Here is a 20,804-nt window from a genome sequence, read left to right as displayed (position 1 = left end):
AGGGACTGCAGAAGGCTTTAGGGGCTCAACATCACTGAAGTTACCGAGGCCATGGATTGTGCTGGAACATCTGTGCGGGGGGGGGGGGGCTTATAAGTTGTTTTTTTCCCACCAGCTTATTGGAAATCAACACAGGTCTCAGAAAACTAGTGAGACCCTCAGTTTCCCTTTCTGCCCAAAAGCTAAGGAATAAGGTGGGGTGCCAGGATTAGGGCTATATGCTAAAGCCATGTGTTGAGGGCCTTTTGCTGGAATCTCTAGGCTGTAGATGGTGAAAGTGACCTGTGATCATGTGAACCAGAGCTAAAGGCAGGCATTTCAGTTCTTCGTAACACTGACAATTCTCTCTTGCTTTCATCTCCATGTTCCCCTTCTTGATGCTTCATTATCTTTGGTAATTGATTTGCCACGTGATTCATAATGACTGTGCTGTGCAGTATTTCCAATTATTCATTGCACGCTCTTCTTTCATGTCTTAGGATGTTGGGATGCTGAGGAGAATGGAGGCTGTACCTAGGCCGCGTGCCTAGCTAACCCATGAAGAACTGACAGGAACAGTGCTGGATGGAGGCCAAGACACTGGATGGCGAAGACGAGGAATCACGCAGTGCTGTTTGTTCTCTTTCTCAGCCAATCCAAAGTAGATGCAAAGTGTTCTGTAATGTGCCTCGGCTGTTCACTCTGTCACGAGTCACCCAAGGAGAGATGGCAAAAAGAATCAGGATAGACAGTCAAGGCTAAAGAAACTCTTATTTCTGCAAACTGTAGGGTTATAAAACAATTCTAGATATATAGATAGCTTTTCCTCACAGCTGTCTGTTGGATTCATTGGAACTAGAGGCCTACACTAGATAATAGATAGTCAGCATCATGTGCAGCAGTAAAGGAGCAGCTTCCTGGTTGTTGTTAGCTGGATTGGTGCTAACAGGAATAGCTTTGGAATATGAGGGGGTTCCTGGTCAGTGGACACGTTATGGCCAGTGGGATGCTAAGACAACAGGTGAGCTGAGCTTTATTCTCAAAACCAACATCAGCAAAGCCCTGGTGCTCTATCTCGATGACGGGGGAAACTGTGACTTCCTGGAGCTTCTCATTGCGGACGGGAGGCTTCAGTTGCGGTTTACCATTCATTGCGCAGAACCCGCCTCCCTGCACACGGAGACCCACATCAACGACCAGCGCTGGCACAGAGTCCTTCTCACTCGTAATTACAGAGAGACCAAGCTGGTGGTGGACAACGAGGAGAAAGCGACTGAGGTGAAGTCCAAGAGAAAAGAGATGGCAGTGGATAGCGACCTCTACGTAGGGGGAATCTCACCTGACGTGCGCCTCTCAGCCCTGACTTCCAGCACTGTCAAATATGAGGCACCCTTCCAGGGCTTTATTGCCAATTTGAAACTAGGAGAAGCGCTACCAATACTGATGGATGGTCAAGCTGTCCATAATGATCTGGAGTATATATGTGACACACATTCTCCATGCAGCAACAAAGGCCTGTGCTCCATCGACCAGGGAGAGGTTTTCTGCGACTGTATCAGTACTGGCTACAGGGGAAGGTACTGCCAAGAAGGTGAGAAAAATACCATGTGTTTCCATGACTTAAAGGCAGTAAGATTTTATTTAAATTGTGCTTCTTTTGGATTAAAAAAGGGATTGTCTGACTAAGGCAGACACAGTTATAAGGGTAAATGATAAAAGTCAAAATACAGTGTGACAACACCACAAGCATGAAAGTTACAAAGTCAGCAATTAGAACTATGAGCTGTTCAGCGATGTCTAAAGTATAAATAGTTCACATATTTTCACATACCTTCCAGATATACAGTGCATACCTTCACTGAGCTCCTGAGGATAATCAATAAAGCCCACTTAACCGCAATCCAGGCCAGAGTACACTACAGCACCGCTTAGAAGCCGCTCGCCTGCGTGAGCTCAGCTCTCTCAGCAGTTATCTTCACAAGTCAAAGGATAACAGCTTTCTAATGTGATAGCTGTTTGCATGTTTTCAACACTGGCACGTTGAATGGGCCACCAAATGGAGCCCCTTTTCTTATTTTGGAAAATCTGCTTAAAATAAAAGGAGAAAAGAAGTGTTTTAAAGGAGCTTAGACACTTCTCGTTACCTAAGGTATAAAGATCAGAAAATGGTAGTGATTAAAATCTTTTCCACTTTGCAAAAACACATTAGGGTCCCTCTTATAAATGCTACTCGTGACTGTTTGCTTAGCTCAGAAGCTTCGCAGCCTTCTTCCAAGAGTCCATGCGATGTCCTTAGTGGCTAAAACGAATCCTGGCATCTATATCTGAGATCACGCATATGGGACATTATCCATCACAGATGTGATACAATACTATCATTATACCGAGCGAACAAATTACCGACTTTCAAGGCTCTGGGTAAATCATGTGTCACCAGCATGCATGCTGTGACATAAAGAAGAAGCTCGAGGAAGGCATGGCATACCCATCAATGTTTGATGAGATGCAGATAGTAATCTGGCTGTGGATTAATTCTTCATATCGAGATTAAACATGTCTGTCTTTCATTCACGCCTGCAGCTGTCCAGAGAGAAGTAGAAGGTAAGACAATGCATTGTTATATAATGAGCATAATGATGAGCATAATTTGTTTGCTGTGATGCTCTTATTTGCAGAGGCTATTACCGCAGCATCAGTGGGTGAGAGTGTGTTTCGGTTATTATCAGGTTGTTATTGTCAGTTTGGACTGCAGTTCTGACATCCTACAAATTAAGCTGAACGGAGATATACTATCACTGGTCACAAGGTCACTGATGAAAAAGGGCCTAATGTGCGGAATGCTCATTGTATATATAATCACTGTGCTCAAGGTGACTAGAAAGGTCCGCCGAGTACGTGGGTGTCACACAATAGGGGTTGCATTTATATACTGCATCACAGAGAAAGCAACTGTACAGAAATGCTTTGCTTTAATATTTATACATTCTATGTTTTCCTCTCCTGGCAGTGCATATATATCTCAAGAAAGCTGCTCTGAGGTTTATTAAGTCTTATATGCCATATATCTCTAAGGTAAATAAGTGTGTTTATCTCTAAAATGATGCCATTTTAGAGTTGAATGTACTCTGGCGCTGATCGCCACGGCCTTAACGTTAATACATTTTGATAATGCTTGAAATGTATTTTTTGCATAGGTGCCTTTTTTTCTTAGAAGAGACACTTGTCTCTGAATTGCCAGCATTTTCAGTCACCGTAATCAAACAGGACTGATTTCTAATGAGGTGCACATGCTGAACGGAAATGAGGATTGAGAGCCGCTAGGAAGATTTGTTTAGTTGGCATCCAAGTGAGACATCCATCTCCCCGGTAGGAACTGCTGGTTCTGGTGAAAGGACAGTCCAACAGACTCAGGACACCAGCACAAGGTGTGCCGGACTGTTGCACATGATAAATCAGTGTTACCGACTCGAGATGTGCACCTGTACACACCTACTCTCTCAAGTCCTGCTTGCGGCGCTTACATTCGGAGTATGACAGCAAAGATAAAAATGACATTTTCTTCATCTGCAGTCTTCTCATACGCCTGTGTTGATTAAATATACATGGTGTATCTGGGTATATTATTAGATGCAGTATTTATATGATACATGATTTGTTACTGATTCTCTCAGTGCAGGATTTCAAACTTATGCGGCTCTTGGTTTGTACTTTTCACCAACAGTTAAAACAGGATTCATCGCTGCACAATTTGCAGAAGCGAGCATTAATCATTGTTAATATTAGCAAAGATGGCATGGCTCTGCTCACAGCAAGCAGGCACGCATTATTAAATGACATGCTGCAAAGAGAGCACATCAGAGTGTTTATTGGATTAAAGCTTGACATGGAGACAATCCCCAAATGCAGAATGCATGAAAACAAGAATGACGGGGGGAAGAAAAGAAATACTGACCAGATGCTTTTTTTAAAATTTCCTTCATATCACTCATACACTATTCTGCAGCAAATCTCTACCCTGCTGGCCTTGCATCAACAGAAATAGACTAATCTATGCATTATCTAAATTGCCTTCCCCCTACCCCAGAGATGACAAAAATGGTACGCTACATGCTATATTTGGTCTTGGCTGTGTTTTAACTGGTGCAGGAATTAGCCTTATTTGTGTGAGGAATGCTTTAAGCCAGCAAAAATCTTTTGGCACAGCAGGTGAGTCGTCCGAGTTGTTCATCTACAGTATGCTGCACGTGGGCCTCCCATCGATCCGTGCGGACAAAGGCCATAGTGGGGCATGCTTAGATGCCAAGAGAGTGCAGCATCCCAAAAAAAAAATCAGGTCTGTGAACAAGAGATAAGAATAGCCACCTCACAAGGTGCAGCAAAATCAGTCAAACATATAGGGGAACCTTACTCAACACGCACTGCCATGTGCAAACACACTATCATTGTGTTATTTCCTCTTCAGATTTTCAGTTGTAAGCACAGAGTAATGACGCACTGAGAGCTTCTGGGATGATAAGGCAAGCGTCAAAATCTTCGAAAGAAAGGACACGAGCGGTCCTGGTGGGTTTTGCATCTCTTCAGCAGCACTGACCTTGGTCTAATCCCTCATTACAACAGGCTTCATAATGCTGTACTTTTCATGCAAAAACAAATTTAGCAAATGCTAATCCTCGTGAAATGGTTCTTTCTTCGTAGTTGCTTGCTAATTAATGTCACAGTAATGACTGAGAGGTCCTTCAACATCTGCATTTGTTTTTTCATTATACTTCTTTAATTAAACTTACAAAGGTAGCCTTGCTTACCTTGTTAGAATCATTTCCAGAGTTAATCGCGTTATAAATGATTCAGAGAAATAAAACTATTATGTTTTTTGTTTTGTGTTTTTTTGGCAGTCCCACTAACATAAATTCAGCTCTTTTCATATGCTAAAATGTTTCAAAATCATGCTAGTTTCTCTCAGCCTTATATATTTAATATAAAACATATATATGTACATATTTAAATTATAATGTGCTATTACAAGTGGGAAAAAAAAAATCTATGAAAAGAATCCAGAGCTGAAGTGTTGGAGGAGGGGAGTGAGGGGAGTTAGCGGTCTAAAGGTCAGCAGCAGTGCACACGGAATAGCCTGTTAATACAACGTTTTCGGAAGCACCAGGCCTTCCTTCTGTAGCAGTGTTTGTTCGCATGTTTTTAGGTGCGCTCTTTAAACTTTTGCTGGGTATATTTGCACATGAAATCGCACAGGTCAAAAAACTTCACCTGCTCCAGGAATCTGTGGATTCAAAAACCCTCGTCATTCACCGACTGAATTACTTATTTTCAGCCAGCTCTAACTGGGATGTTGCCAGAGGTGCATTATTCTTGAGTGCTTGAAAACACAAAGAGTTGTTCTGCAGCAGCTTTCCTGGTTGTATGTTTTCAGTATCATAGATTTACTCGAGGTCAGGAGGTGCAGATGTTAAGGTGTGTGTAAGCACATAAAAAAAAAACAACAAAAAAAAAACGTGACTAGTAAACTATTGACGTAGAAAATCGCACGCTATTGTAGAGTATTGTGACCAATACCATCACATCACAAGGTAAATGAGTTGATTTCAGAGTACTTTTTACAACAGCAATAACAAAAAACTCCACCTTTTTTGTATAATGAGGCCAAGTTAAAAGTATCCTAATAGTAGCATTTTAATAAAGTGATATTCAGTCGCTTGGTTTCTTATTTTATAGCCTACTTTCCAGTGTATAGCTTACTGGTAGGAAGGATAGTTTATATCCATACAGGCTTTCCCTTCTAAAGGGTATTAGCCAGTTATCTCTGCATTTTCACACACTGAGATTTGGATGTAAGGCACAGCCAAGCAGGATGCACGTATTCGATGGGTGGCTGCCTTTGTACAAGGGAAGCAATGGCACCACTCCTAATCCCCTTATAACTCAACTCCTAGGAAATGCATATATTCTCAAAGATTATGATGTTGACTTGGGTATTTCTGTTCTGGTCAACAACATTCATTCATCTTACTCACGGGTGCGAGTCAGTTTTGCTTGACCCAGAGCTCAACAACAAGTAAGTGAGTCAAAATTTGCTTCCGTCAAAGCCTTTTTCCTCATCTTCATATAAGTGAAAGACAGATATTTGCCAGCTTTGGCTTTTCTACTGCATTTGCTTATTATTTGGATGAAGGGAACCTTATTCCTGTCCGTGAGGACCAAAGGCAAAAGCATGGAAAGAGGATTTTTATTCTTCCCGCTATGTGAGCCAGTGGTGGCTTACAACAACAGTGTCTTTGTTACAGTTAATGGCACTGTATGCAAGCCTCCTTTGTAGCCCCTTGAAGCTGATGCCGTGGCTCATCTATGCTGTGTGACGCTCATAGCAGAATGATAGGCAGAGGATAGAGGCAGACGGGATCTTAATCTAGTCACATCTTAGTACTGCTTTTGAGTATGAGATCACCTTAGGGGTGATGAGGGTAAGAAGAGGTGACATCATTTATGTATATGTACGTTGGCCTGTCATGTGCAGTGCACAGCCGCAGTGGGGGTGCACACAGCAGTGCTTTGTCTGCTCTGCAGACAGGGCTGCTGGTGAATCCTGTCTAAGCAGAGGCTCAGTCACTGGCTTTGCAGTGGCACACTGTATCAAAAGCCTACGTGTTGGCAGGCAAGGACCTTCCCAGGGGTAATCATGTCCATTCCACACCATGAGTTGCAGCATTAACAAGATTGTTGAGTGGGACATGCGACGAGATTTGTGCAAGAGCAACCTGCCCTCTTCATAAGGTTTTACCTAATGACTGAAATGGGGCTGGAATAGTGAGTAAGACTTGCTGTACAAGGGTCTTAGAGTGCTGATGCACTGATGAGAGGTGTTTGTGTCGGCTCACACAGTGGGGCTCATGTGCTCAGCAGAAGTGTTGCATTGTGTCAGCCCCAACTCTTTGATATCGGGAAAAGCAGGAGAGCTAGGCTACGCCATGCAATTTCTGCCTGACCTACTGAGATGTTTGTCTGTGTTTCGCTGTCAGTATATAGCACACGATGCATTGAGAGATTTAAGCTGGTTGAAACTGGATCAACCTTTGATGAGCAGTGCACGCAGGCTAACCTGCAGGGTTTTGACTGCAGTGTCACTCACAACAAGCACGTGACACGAAAACAATGTTTGTTCTCAATATTTGCTTTTAGAAGGCATTTCCATGCAGTATTTATGAGTACTATAATATGATCTCATGAAGTAAACTAACTGTTAATCAGTGCAATTAGCTCATATGTTCAGCACAGTAGCCAGTGCATTCAGGCTAACCCCTTTGCCCTGCCATATGCCATAATATGGAGGCGTGATGTGGCATTTTTGTCTTTGGCTGACAAATTAGAAGATGGTTAATATTTAGTGAGGCTTTACCGGAGTGCAGCATTGCTTTTTTCTTTGGAATTAAAAGGTTACGTGTGACAGCCTTAGATGTATTGGTGTTTATATTATTACATTAGGGCACAGACTTCAGGCTCCACTGTCAAACCCCGCTGCATTAGATGGTAAATCGTGAGAATAAAAATATGAATGAGAGTCGCTAAAGATTTAAAGGATAGGGAATGGTGCTTCGTCTGTCCTTTTATGAAATGGTGCCATCTGAAAGGTTAAATAGGCTCATCTGGGTTGGCTGAGCACTTACATGCCAAATACTCGTGTGGAGAAGTGGAGATCAGGAGATAGAAAGATCACAGAAATCCATGAACTAGCATTACCGCGGGTGATTTCTTTCTTCTTCTTTTTTTTTTAAACATTTAGTCTTTACAGTCAAAGCAGTTTTATGTATAGCTGGTACATCTCAAACGCTGTCTGCATCAAATAAACATACAATATGTGTTCCATTAGAAAAAAGCATCTATGAGAGCAACTACCTGCGAGGGTTGCACCTGTCAAGATGTTTTTTTCTCTCCTTGCCTTCCCTTTCCTCCCTTGAGATGTTTGTCTGTTTTTAGTTTGATTTCCCCTTTATATTTTAATTTGAACTTTGACATCCGTACCTTCCCCAGGATGTCTGTCACAAACTGCAGTCCAACATTGTGACAATGCTTTTGTTCTCCCGAACCTCTTTATGAACTTCCTGTTTTCGTATCCTTTTTTCTGTTCTTTCCCTCAAGGTCTGGCGCACCTGATGTTAAACCGCCAAGGTATGGGGTCTATTGGTTTGCTTTTCCTTCCCAACCACCTGATCACATTTCCCTTCCCCTGAAATCATTTTAGTTAACTGTGCTGCACTAATATTTCCTCTCCTCTTTTGTCATATACTTGCCTATTCGTTTTTTGCTTCCTCTCATGTTATGCTCACTATTCATAACAATTTTTGTCCGTCAAACCCTTGTCCTGACCACTGACTGAGCTACTGGAACATCACCTTTGACCTCTGCAGTTATTCGCCAAGGTAATGCATTTATGCTCATTTGGTTTCATGGTGTTTTCAAAGGAAACAGGTGTCAGTAATAACAAAAAAATACATTTATATATATAAAGGTATCTCATCTTACAAATGTGAAGGTCTGCAGAGAAGGGAGTTTATTTATGTAGGTGTTTAGACAGACATATTATGTGAGGACTTAGTTTGCCTTTATTTTCATTCTTAAGGTTGTTGTGTGCATAATTGAATTTTCTTTCTGTTGCACTGATGTCTCAGACGTGTTATCACTGGGTTGTAGATCAGTGGGAGATTTTAAAACAAAACAAAACATTGTTGGAAGGTTGTGGGATTTTTTTTTCCTAATGGAGGATATTTTTTCAGGGAGAGGTACCACTGTGGTCCTCTGGTTGGAAAATAAAAAAAGCAGTAACATTGTGTCATGCCTATGTGAACAAATAACAATTATACCAGCTCATTTACAGGTGATGAAAATACTGAATATAATTGTATGATTTTAAAACTGAATTAAAATAAAGCGTAAAACATTTTCTGCAAGGCATACTTGGAATATAGGCACTTTGAAAAAGGGTGGATGTACTCTGCTGTGGTGAGGCTTTTGCATTTCCTCCACACGCTGTGAGATTTAGATAAACTTCATCATCCTGTCTCCATGGAGATCAGTGTTGTCTATAACGTACTTGGCTTTTCTGACCCCCTCATGTTGACCACACAGTATTTTCCACTGTCCCAGTTCCTCGGGAAAAATTGCTCATCTGACCAGAAAGAACAGTGGTGTCGGGTTATCATCGCAGCTTCTGTACTAATGATTTTTTATTTTCAACCCAATTATCCTTGATTATGAATAATGTGCAGCCGTGAACTGAAATAGCTGCGTATGTCATCTTTCACTCTCCCGCTCGGTGAAGATGGAATAAAAGAGGGTGTGGCAGCATCCGCATTTTGTCACGCATATGTGAACAAATAACAATTATACCAAGATCATTTACAGGAGATGAGAATGCTTCACAGAATGAGGTTTTTCACCATATATAAATGATGCAGATTGAAGCCGAGCATGACTGTGACATTACAGATTAGGGTCTAAATCTTTTTGGTAGCCACTAGTAGCAATTAGTCTTTATAAGACCAAAAACATAATGTTCAGTTTAAGCTTGTGCTGTAATCAATGGATATTCTGACAGAACAGTGTGGGTGAATATACTGTACGCCACTACGTCCTCAATCGTACAAAGATTAATCATCTCTGCTGTATTAGAAAAATGCTGTTATATAAAGCATATAGTACATCATACAGTAAGTGTGTCCTGAAGCCAACCACAGTGCGATTTGTCATGAAATGAAGCCTAAACGTAATTGTTCAATTTCACGCATTTAAATGAAGAAGAAGTTGGTAATTGATTGTGGAATCGAGATTTGCAGAAATAACCCTCAATGCTCAAGCAAAGCACAGTTACAGCTGCAACACAGAGCGCTGCACGTCTGACCTCATGGGATATACATGAGACATCAGCGCTTTATTCAACCATCTCATGTTATAACAAACATTTGTTATTAACTGTGTTCCACCTTCAGCCCCGGGGCGCATACTTGAGCGAGCGCTCTCAGACTTAGTCTCTATTTGTTTTGCCACAAATATGCAGACTTCTGGAAATTGAGAAGCGGCAGCTTGTGAATATTTCACTCCCACACTCCTTCGCCAGCGTGTGCACCCAGATGAGATTATTCAGGCACAGGTGTAGCTTGATGACCACCTACAGAGCTACACACCAATGGTCAGCTGCTGCCCCACAGCCTGCTCGCACTCTGCCTGATAACCCAGTCCCCGCCTCTGAGCCACAGACAAACGTTACCAGCTGCATCTGTGCCCCCGGCTTTGCATCATTTTGAAATTAATCTGCTGTAAACCTTAATATTAATGAGCAGCGTGAGTGGTGGAATTTGTCTAATAGTAACAGTCTTCTCACCTGGTGGCTGAACCCTTTTTCTCACCTCATGGTATGGCCATCAGGAGCTTACGTATAGCTCCCAGCAGCAGAATTATAAATAAATCTTACACTGACTGTCTTAGAGTTATCCGGTGTTATAGTAACATCCAGGATGCTTTCGCTCTCCATATTTTGTAGCTGCACGCTTCATTGGATTGGCCATGAGCAGTGTCCTTCTAGAAGGACTCGCTTGTATTTGTATCCTGAATTTAGAGGGAATTTATTTCAAAACCTTGGGCTGCAAGTAGATTGAATGGTGTATAGTAAGACGGGAGTGGGGGCAAGGTGGCGCGTGCCACAATGAGATGAGAAGCAGGAGAGGCATGTAGAGATTGTCGGTGCTGCTGTTATTTTCTGCTGAGCCTCCTTTTTTCATTGATGTGTTTCCATTTACATCGAGACGTGGTTCAGCACAGTGGTCTTATAGCTGAATCCAAGAGGGTGGACGGCCCATCCACCCCCTCACTCTCCGACGCCCCACCCTCGTATAGCTATAACATGCATAAAGTGCTAAACTGCTCCAGCAGCATCTTTTAGCTGGCGTACTGACTGCAGCTAGGGTCTTTGAAGATTTTTCTTCGGAGTTAGTGCCAAAGTCTGTCTGGTGTCAGACAAAACAAAGCTACTATTTCTTTTTTTCTTGTTCCTTTTTTCTTTTCTTTTTTTACAGAGTGGTAAACATTATTGCTGCAGACAGTAGGACACCTTCTAGGAGAGCTGAAAAGCAGAGCTATAGGCCGTCTACCCCTCCCATTTCAAGAAAGACCTTCAAGACAGATTCAGGGTCATGCTGGGGACATCTTCATCACAGAATGACAGGAAGCCTATTAGGCAGATTGCGTTCTGTAGAATGTGCACAGCTTAGATGCAAATCTTCTTGTCATTAAGGTTTATCTCTTATGATAAATCCTTCTGTATTTAGAATGAAAAATGACACAAAGGCACTTTTAGTTCAAGTGCTATAATTTCCCTGTAGTTGTAACTGTCACTATTGGCTCCACTTGGTTCTACTTTACACCTTAAACGTCAGCCAAATGAGGAAGTTTGCATTCATGCTCCGCGCCAGTAGCTCAACGAGTAGCTGTGTGCTCAAGAGTTGAGCGACTACACTGCACAAACAATACAGACTAACAGGACTGCTCATCCTGCAGCCTTAAATTGGCCCCTGAGTACCAAAGCTGACATTTGCTGTGCAAACAAACAAGCATCAACTAAAGGGTCAGCTTATCCTTCTAGCTTGAAACAGCTTGCTTAGTAGCTCATAAAGAGCAAAGGACAGCAGCAGTACTATGTGTTGTAAAGTTGTTAGTGTTACTCCCTGTGTCAAAGCAAAACTTTGGTTCAATATCAGAAAAACGAAACTTAAAATTTGATGGTTAAAGGTTGTGCGTGCGCGGAAGGCCTTCGTGAATTATGAAGCGAAACAAAATTCAGTGATTCTTTCTAATTTTGTGTGCAGTAGGGCTGCCTGTGAGGTCGTGAATTGAGAAAAAAAATAAAAAAATAAAAAAACAAACTCAAAACTGTCACCTTGTGGAAGGTGTATTAGCAGCATAACTGTTGAATGAGCTGTAAGCTGTCAAGAATGATTTATTATTGACGTGCCGTGTGATGTTTGCCATCAAGGATACATTGATGGGGTTGCTTGAGAAAAATTGCTAACATGTGGAATTCTAAGAAACATTGACAAATACAAAAACAACATCTTTAATCAAGCTCCATCTGCTTCCCTCTGAACAGTTGGTGAAGTTCCCTTCTGTATATTTCACTGTGTGCATTACCTAGCGGACATTCCCTGGAATGTGAGTGTGAATTAAATGTTTAGCCAAGCCTTACACGTTGATATTGGCATTTAAAAAAAAAACCCTGCTGAATAAAGGATAAAGCGGCTGTCGTTGTATAATAATTTTTTTTAGCAAATTCTTCTCAAATGATGGTAAAAAGTGCACACGTCTTGATCAGGACCTTTCTCAGCTGAGGATGTGGTGTAATGCTGTAGCTCTAGTGTGTTTTTATGTCGGTCTTATGAAAGATGAATACAATTCATTAGGCTTTGACTACAATGAAAGTACTTGTCAGTAAGGATCACTTCATAGCTGCCTTTTTTTCCCTACATATGTTAATAAAAAGAAAAAGACATAAAGACTTATACTTTACTATGGAAACAGCACGCTGAAAATGTACACTTGTTCATCTGACTGTACAGTGACTTTGCAACGTTTCAATAGCTTTACAAAATACACACATGGTCTGTTCAAGTGGGTCTTAGTGAAATGTTTCCGAAGCAATACGGCACGCTGCATTTTCCGCTCATTTTAGCCTCTAATATCACCCACCAAGCCTCCTCTATTTTAGCAAACTAAAGTAGTGAATGCACCCAGTAGATAAGTAAAGGTTAAGCTGGATGAGAGGAACAATTATCTAAGCTGTTTCTCTTTGACTCTCAGGGCAGGAGGCGTCAGTGGCCACCTTTAAAGGCAATGAGTTCTTCAGCTACAACCTATCCCAGACTCCCATTCAGAGTAACCTGGACGAGATCACGCTGTCCTTCCGGACGCTGCAGAGGAACGCCTTGCTGCTTCACACGGGGAAATCAGCTGACTATGTCAACCTGTCTCTGAGGAATGGCGCTCTGTGGCTGGTCATCAACCTGGGCTCTGGCGCTTTTGAAGCCCTGGTGGAACCAACCAGTGGGAGGTTTAATGACAATATATGGCATGATGTTCGTGTGACGCGCAACCTCCGTCAGGTGTGTATACATCCATTACTTATGATTTTGTATTCTGCTTAAGAAAGTTGCAGTTTTTTGTAAAATGTGTAGATTGTATTTACGCAGAAGTCAATATAATTGCAGTCTGCAAGCGATCTGTGTGAGATAATGAGAAATCAGTCACTGTACACAGTATTGTAACAGTATTTAAAGTGTATCTTTCAGCTTATTAATATAAAAAAGATTTGGATCTGATTCTTATGAGCTGCAGGAAATGGCAGTCCTTTGCAAATAGAGTTTAGATAGGCTGCTATTAACCTCCGGCAGTGTGAACTGCCAGTAAACAAATACTGTGTTGGATTCTGTTGAATGCTTCTGCTGCCACATTCCCTATCCTGATATTGCAAGGGTCTATTAGGTCATTGCCCCTAGATTGCATTTCTAGAAATCACTCTTTTTCTTAATTCAGAGAATTGATTCCTTCTTGCACCCACAAGATTGTCATATATATACTTTTAATACCTTTTTTGTAATAAAAACTTAACTCATTATTCATCCTATTCATTCGTCCCACAGTAGTGATGATATCAGGAGCCTGTTCATTACCAACTCTTGAACGGAGAGTGCAAAAATATATTTTTTGCAGCTTTAGCCACTGATGTAACATTGCAGCAGTATATGGGGACTTGCGAGAGAAAGCAGTGCTTAAATAATGAATACAGCCAGTGCACGTGTCCAACCATGTACTGCTGTACCTATTGTACTCCAGCCAAGTACAACTCGGCCTTAAGGTTTCATATCATTAGCAGTCAGGACAAGGGACTGAATTCCCAGTCTAATTTACTGCAAGGATGTGTCCGTTACATTAAATGTTACCCCACTGGCATTCTTCTTTGACTGCATCATTCTGCTATTCTATTAGTCTCCTCATATAATACCTTACAGCTGCACTTTTTTTTGTATGGACACTGAATAAGTGGGAGTGAGTGTAATGTAAAGTGGTTGCTTGCAGGAACAAGCCCACACATAATTACTCATTTCTTTAGGTCTCACAAATTTACCTTTTTCTTTTCTTTTTTTTTGCATTGTCACCACTGCAACAACCTTGTGGCTCATAACTGCAGCAACAAACTGCAGAGAGACAAACTAGTGAAGAAGAAAAAAGATTCATAAGATGAGTATAATTAGGTGTTTAGGAGTCCTAATGACGAATGGAAATGCCCTTGAAGTGCTGACAGAAAATAAAGCAAGATTTGATTTTGGTCTGATTACCTTTTGATTGACAAGTAAGCGGCCTTACAGGGTTTCACAGTCAGAGCCACTCCTCGCTCGTCAATTCCTGTAAAAAAAAGAAGAAGAAAGAAACAGTATAATGACTGCAAAAGTGCTCATTTGGTGGTTGTAAACTTGTCTGCTGGAGACATTCCTCAGAGATTTTGTTCCATATTGACATGATAACAAGCTCATTTTGTCAGCTGCACATCCATGAGGCGAATCTCGCGTGCCAGCACGTCCCAAAGGTGCTCCGTTGGATTGAGATCTGCCGCCGTCGAGGCCATTTGAGTACAGTGAACTCATTGACATGTTTAAAAAAACAGTTTGAGATGATTTGAGCTTTGTGACATGGTGTATTTTCCTGCTGGGCATCAAATCAGAAGATGGGTACATTGTGGTCATAATGGGGTAGGCATGGTCAGCAACAATGCTCTGGTACAGCGGTCCCCAACCCCCGGGCCTCGGAGCGGTACCGGTCCGTGAGTCGTTTGGTACCGGGCCGCGAGAGTTGAGGCTCAGGTGTGAAATGTATGGTTTTCAGGGTTTTTATCGGTTTTCAGCGTTATTTTGTTATCGTTTTTATCGTTAACTCGGTTTTCCTGGGTCTTTTCACGTGTGTTATGAATAAATCTTCTTTTTTTCGGTACCGGTACTAGTTTTATTTTGTTGTATTTATCCGCGACACCTTAAAGGCCGGTCCGTGAAAATAATGTCGGGCATAAACCGGTCCGTGGCGCAAAAAAGGTTGGGGACCGCTGGTCTGGTAGGCTGTGGTGTTTAAATGATAGTACTAAAGGGGTAACAATGTGCCAAGAAAACATTCCTCATATCATTATACCACCAGCAGCCTGAACTATTGATACATGGCAGGATGGATCTATGTTTTCATGTTGTTTGTCTGATCCTACCATCTAAATGTTGCAGTAGACAGCAGACTCATCAGACTGGGCAAGATTTTTCCAATCTTCTATTGTCCACTTTTCTTGAGCTTTGTTTTCCTGTTCTTAGCTGAAAGCTAAGGCACAGGTGTGGTCGTCTTCTGCTGCTGTAGCCCTCTGCTTCAAGCTTTGGCATGCACTCAGAGTTGTTTTTTCTTTTTCTAATCCTTCTTGGTAAACCCAAGACACAAAAGTAGGTCCATTTCCTGACCAGCCCATCTGGCACCAACAGGCATGCTACATTCGGTCACTTAAACCACCTTTACTTCCCCATTCTGGTGCGCAGTTTGAACTTTAGCAGGTCATCTTGACCATGTCTACATGCCTGAATGCACTGAGTTGCTGCCATATGATTGGCTGCAACTTATTAACACTTGTTACTGTAGCCATTCATTGACGAGCAGATGAATGGCTGCGCCTAATGAAGTAGCAGTTCAGTGTATTTACACACAGAGCAGTGACAGATAATATAATGATCATTCACTCTCTTCTAGCTGTGTTTATGGTTATTTAGCTGTCAGTTATGTTTCTCCAGCTAATCTGTTATGTCTTCACTTTAAGCTAAGCGTAAGCTAAGAGTGCATCCACCCTAAATTGTGCTCTCACATATCTGACCAATATGCTCCAGTATGCTCTGTATTAGTCAGATACATTGGACAATGGCATTAATGTCGCTGTTACCATTATCTTAGCTAACTGAGTTCAGTACAATACTGAAACCCTAAGAAAGCTGAGCTTCTAAAGGGAAAGGCGGCGCTAGCTTTTCTGTACCCCACAAAGCGATCGCTCTGTAAATTTACTTGAACTATCACCAGACTAAATATATTCCCCAAGATGAGTGGGACTCATGCAGTGCATATAAATGTTAGATTTCTTTTCTAAAGAAGAACTCATTTTGTATCTAACCATCTCATCATCGCCAGTATATTCTAAACCTGTCACGTTAACCTGCATATAAGCGTGCATCCTCCTCCACTTCTATTTCCTTAGCCTGGCTTCCAGAAGAGCGGCAAGCCGAATGCTTACAACGTCACTTATGCTTTCAGGCATGCATTTGATCCCTGTGTAAATTGCTTTCCCCTCAGATAAGTTAGCTCACTGACATGTAGATAGGAGGAACTGTAACTCCCACGAGAGTGCTGGTGGAAACATTTTATTAGATCCGGTGGTGCTTTTCACTCTAGAATTCCTCCTATTACTATCTCTCTCTCTCCATCTGCCTTTTGTGTAGTCTGTTTTGGGCAAACTCGTTGGTGCTCATTTTCTCTGCCTTTCAACCCTTGTTATCGATGCATCCACCTATTTACTGGCATGCTCAGAACACAGAACTCACTAACATGCTTGCTGATTATCTGTTGTTGTACCGCATGAATACTCTTTTGAAAACCTCCTGAGCTACACTGACAGTCATAAATATATATTACCATTTAATAAGCACTACATAACACCGGCGATGTCGAAATGCTGGCAAAATTAATGATAAAAGGTCAGCTTCAAAGTGTGCCATCCAGGTCTGGAGCCTGTATATTCTCCCAGTGTGTTCTTCTAATTAATAATGACCTAAATCAGTAATTACCTTTGAACGCACCGATCCCTCACCTCAGATATTCAAATGCCAGTAAAGTAGGTGGGTGTCACCACCATCTTAGACATCGGCCATGCTTCTGTAGACATTTTGGAGTGAACAAGAAAGCAAGATCAATCACTTCCCAGACATGAAACACATTTTTCTGAAATTTCTTCATGTGCAGTTTCATCAACCCTCAGTCAAGCCTTCTCATTGTCCAAGGTCCGAGGCAAAGATACTCAAGGCTTCAGTACCAGATAGATAGAAATCAATACCTGCCAGTAGCAGCAAATGGAAAGGCAGAACCTCATTTTATTGACCTGACGCCTAAACATACCATGCTGTCTCTCATCCTCTTATGATATTCATAAAAATAGACACGGTTCTTTTTACATAGTTAACTCATTCTCGAGATGCAAGGGTCACAAGTCAAACATTTTAAATGATTTTTTAAGCGAAGCTAGAAATGATTCCACATTTTATAATGCTTATTTTCCCCTGTGGGTGTTTACTTGAGAATTTGGAAAATAGTTCCCTCTCTCTCATCTCTCTCATTTCCTGTTTTTTTTTTTTTTCCTTTTAGCTTTTTGTAATCCTTGGTTCTTAGTTTTCCTTCCACACTTTGTTTCCTTCCCACCAGTTTTCTGCACCACCTGTTCCCCGTTAGCTAATTACACCCTCTAGTAGTACATTACAGATCATCATTGAACTCATTTGTAGCAATGCATTATAGCCATTTATTCATGTTGTGAATCCTTTGCCTTACTCTACTCTTGTTGATCCTTAATTTTTTATTCTGTTTTCCTAGGTTGTTTGGGTATTGTTTTTTGATTTTGCCCTGCTGACTGATCGCCTACAAGTATAACCTGAAGCTAGTGGATAGAGATTTGTACTGGCTTTTGCTCTTTGCATCCTCTCCCTATGTGAAAACAGTGCATGATCTGTGGTATTTTCCAAGCTAATGATCTGACTGAAGGATTTTATGCACAGTGTCCTTCCACTCAGGAATATTGTGTGTAGCATGAGACATCGGAACAATTAACTGAATCTGTGACCATGCATGCTCAACACTTTATTTTGTTTGTTTATGCATTTTGTGATATTTATTATATGCAGTGCAATATACAAAGAAATTGCTTTCTACTGTAGAATTTCCTGAAATGAAATGGAATAATGCTCCCAACAATAGAAATGGTAATTGTTTTCACTTATTACCCCTAAGTGGGAGCTGTTACATTTGTGCAGAAATACTTGTTACTGTAGGCTTATTGTCATGGCTACAAGCATATCATTTTTACTTCTATATCCCTGTTCAGTCATTCGTTTTCTTCCCTGTTTACTGACGACATTGATAGGAGAAATCTCTTGCTTTGATGGTGCCAATATTCGAGTAAATGTAGCTTGCCATCCTGTTACCTTTAATCTCAAAATAACTGTAGCATCGCAAATTGCTTTGGAGCCAAAATATCAGCGGAGCCCACATTTATCATACGTTGACTTCGCTACGATCATGCTGGTTTATCAGAAATGGGGATCAGTTGAGATTAGTGAACCTTTCAAAGCTGTTCTTGTAATTGCCTTCAAGAGCCAACATTACGACATGCTTATTTCAAATCAAGAAATGAAGCATGAAATAATTAGGCCGGTTCTTTCCACTTGGTTTAAAAATCTTGGATTTTATTTTCCTAACGTGCTGGGATTTTTATCCCTGTAGGTGACAATTTTGGTGGACGGGATTCTCACCACCACTGGCTACACCCAGGAGGACAACACCATGCTGGGCTCTGATGATCTCTTCTACATAGGGGGCAGCCTAAACACAGCTGACCTGCCAGGCTCCCCGGTCAGCAACAACTTCATGGGCTGTCTGAAAGATGTGAGTACAGCTTGACCTCAGCTTCAGCAGCAAACTGGAAATACTATCCGACCCTCCTTAGGTAGCGCAACCCTTTAAGCAGAGCATGTTCTGCGTATAGAAAATTACCCCTCGCACTGATATTGATTCTCCTGTTGTAGGGTGTTTGAAGGAGAAACTTTCAGCTGGTAGGTTGTGCTGTGCAGAGCATATGCATTTATAGATTCCTGTGGGAACCCCTTTGAGAATGTAGCACTGATATGCATAAGAAACAGATGCATCTCATGTTCATTCCTGAAACACAGTTTGGAGCTGGTTTTCATCCCCTCTTCTGCATTTTTTAAGTGCTTTAAGTCTGACCTGCACCTGTCACATTGATTATCTTCAGCAAGCAAGTAAAGATCATGTACTTGGTACTAGATGTTTAGGTAAAGCAGCAAATTATGGGTTAATGCCCAATTTCAGCCAGGTCTCAGAAATTTTTAATGAACTGAGCCGTCTCATAAAAAAAGCAACTGATGTGCTGTGAGCCTTAAAATAAGAGAAATGCTTTCCCCTTACGCAAAGAGAGTTAGGAGGAGACGTGATTAAACAGGCAGCAGTCTGATATTTAAAAGTCACACAGACGTGAGGGAGGCCGATTTTCTTCGGGGTTAATACCCCAGCTCATACAGCTGAGTTTACTTCTGTCAGAGACACTGACGTCACACAATATAAGACCATTTATTCCGTAATTGCTTATAAACTCTTTCTAGCCGCCTGTCCTGATCCCCATTAAATCCAGCTTCTCTGGATTCAGCAGGGAGAACAATGCACCAAGGACAGAGCAGACACATCACTTAGATATAGGTTACACATAATGCACAAGGCAAATAGAGTGGAAATAACGTGACTAAGCTAATAACAGCAGCGCCAGGTCGGAGCATAACGAGCAGCGGCTTCATTAAGTGTGAGTGCTTGGCAGTCAGAAGGACTGTCTTACTGTCTTGGTACAAGTAGATTAAGGACTGATTATTGTCGGGTATGCTCTTGTTCATCAGTGCTGGCCTGCTTAAACTAACACGAAGATTTCTTCGTACTTCGGTTTCACATTTTCTTTTTGGGATCCGGTTGAAAAAACTGCTTAAATTGTCAACTGCTAATGACAAAGCAGCCAGCTGGTGTAGTGGAGAAATGAAATCTTCAGATAATATTTTGATTAATTGGATTTTGTGAGGCAAAATATGGGAGTTCAAGTTTTAAAGTTCAATCAGATGTTGCATACAGAAAGAAGTTAGCGATATCTGTGATTTTTACAGTTGTAATATGCTGTGATTACTGTGCACTGGTCTAGTTTAAATGTCACAACAGGAACTGGACAGTGATCTGTGGTTCCCCCAAAAAGGATCATTCTTATCCTGATGTTGCCGTTATGAGGTTTGTGGTTTTTAAGCGAGTAGTATCGACTGCCTAGCTGGATTGTTGTGAATTTAGCTACAGTTAATCGAGCCCACCCACTCACAAGATAAATTTAGATGACTTTAGTAATCTGTGGACTTTTCGTTGCCGGTCAGAATTTAAATTGTCCACTTCTTTGTCTGTTTTTACCAAATACCTGCAAAATAATTCCTGTATGCTTTGGGTTTTTGTATGAAGTACTAATTTATTAAGGTATTTATGTATGAATGAGTGTTTTGATCAAGGCAACCCTGTGCTAAACCTTGCATTTACATGTTCCCTGGATTAGTCCTATTTCCTGAGTCAGAGTTTGTTCTTCTGACCTCAGTGCGTTCAAGTCTTGTGGAAACAACATGGATGTTACAATCAATGTGTGCTACTGCCTGTTGAAACAACATGCAACAATACATTTTAAGTAATTTAGGTAATTCTATGTAATACCATGGTCAAAAAAATAAATAAACATTTTATATCGAAATGAATATACGGTGTATAAATGGGCAAGTTTGTTAGCCCAGATATTTTGCTTTCACCAGGTTTTTGTGTATGACATCAGTAACTTGGTCATAAACATTCCTTAATGTTCAAAGTCTCCCTTTAAGGGTCGCTACTGCGGATCATCTGCCTCCATCTCACCT

The 20,804-nt window shown here is 41.3% G+C and overlaps 1 protein-coding gene across 10 annotated transcripts in view; it reads left to right on the top strand.

Moving 5' to 3' along the window:
• LOC309716083 (neurexin-2-like) overlaps positions 1-20,804 on the top strand; it is a 130,503-nt gene that overhangs the window by 24,409 nt on the left and 85,290 nt on the right. For 8 of the 10 annotated variants that reach the window (XM_082549671.1, XM_082549681.1, XM_082549680.1 and 5 more), the window contains 6 exons: positions 480-1,570; positions 2,560-2,580; positions 8,125-8,154; positions 8,394-8,405; positions 12,832-13,133; positions 18,589-18,750. In XM_082549671.1, coding sequence (XP_082405797.1) covers positions 871-1,570; positions 2,560-2,580; positions 8,125-8,154; positions 8,394-8,405; positions 12,832-13,133; positions 18,589-18,750 — 1,227 coding nt within the window. In that variant the 5' untranslated portion in view covers positions 480-870. The remainder of the gene's footprint in view (positions 1-479; positions 1,571-2,559; positions 2,581-8,124; positions 8,155-8,393; positions 8,406-12,831; positions 13,134-18,588; positions 18,751-20,804) is intronic. The other 2 variants (XM_082549677.1, XM_082549678.1) reach the window with 2 other exon arrangements.

The sequence above is a fragment of the Aulonocara stuartgranti genome, assembly GCF_965226115.1.
Source record: "Aulonocara stuartgranti genome assembly, chromosome: 10".
NCBI classification, from domain to species: domain Eukaryota; kingdom Metazoa; phylum Chordata; class Actinopteri; order Cichliformes; family Cichlidae; genus Aulonocara; species Aulonocara stuartgranti.
Note: the sequence above shows the minus strand (reverse complement) of the source record. Positions and strands in the feature narration are given on the sequence as shown.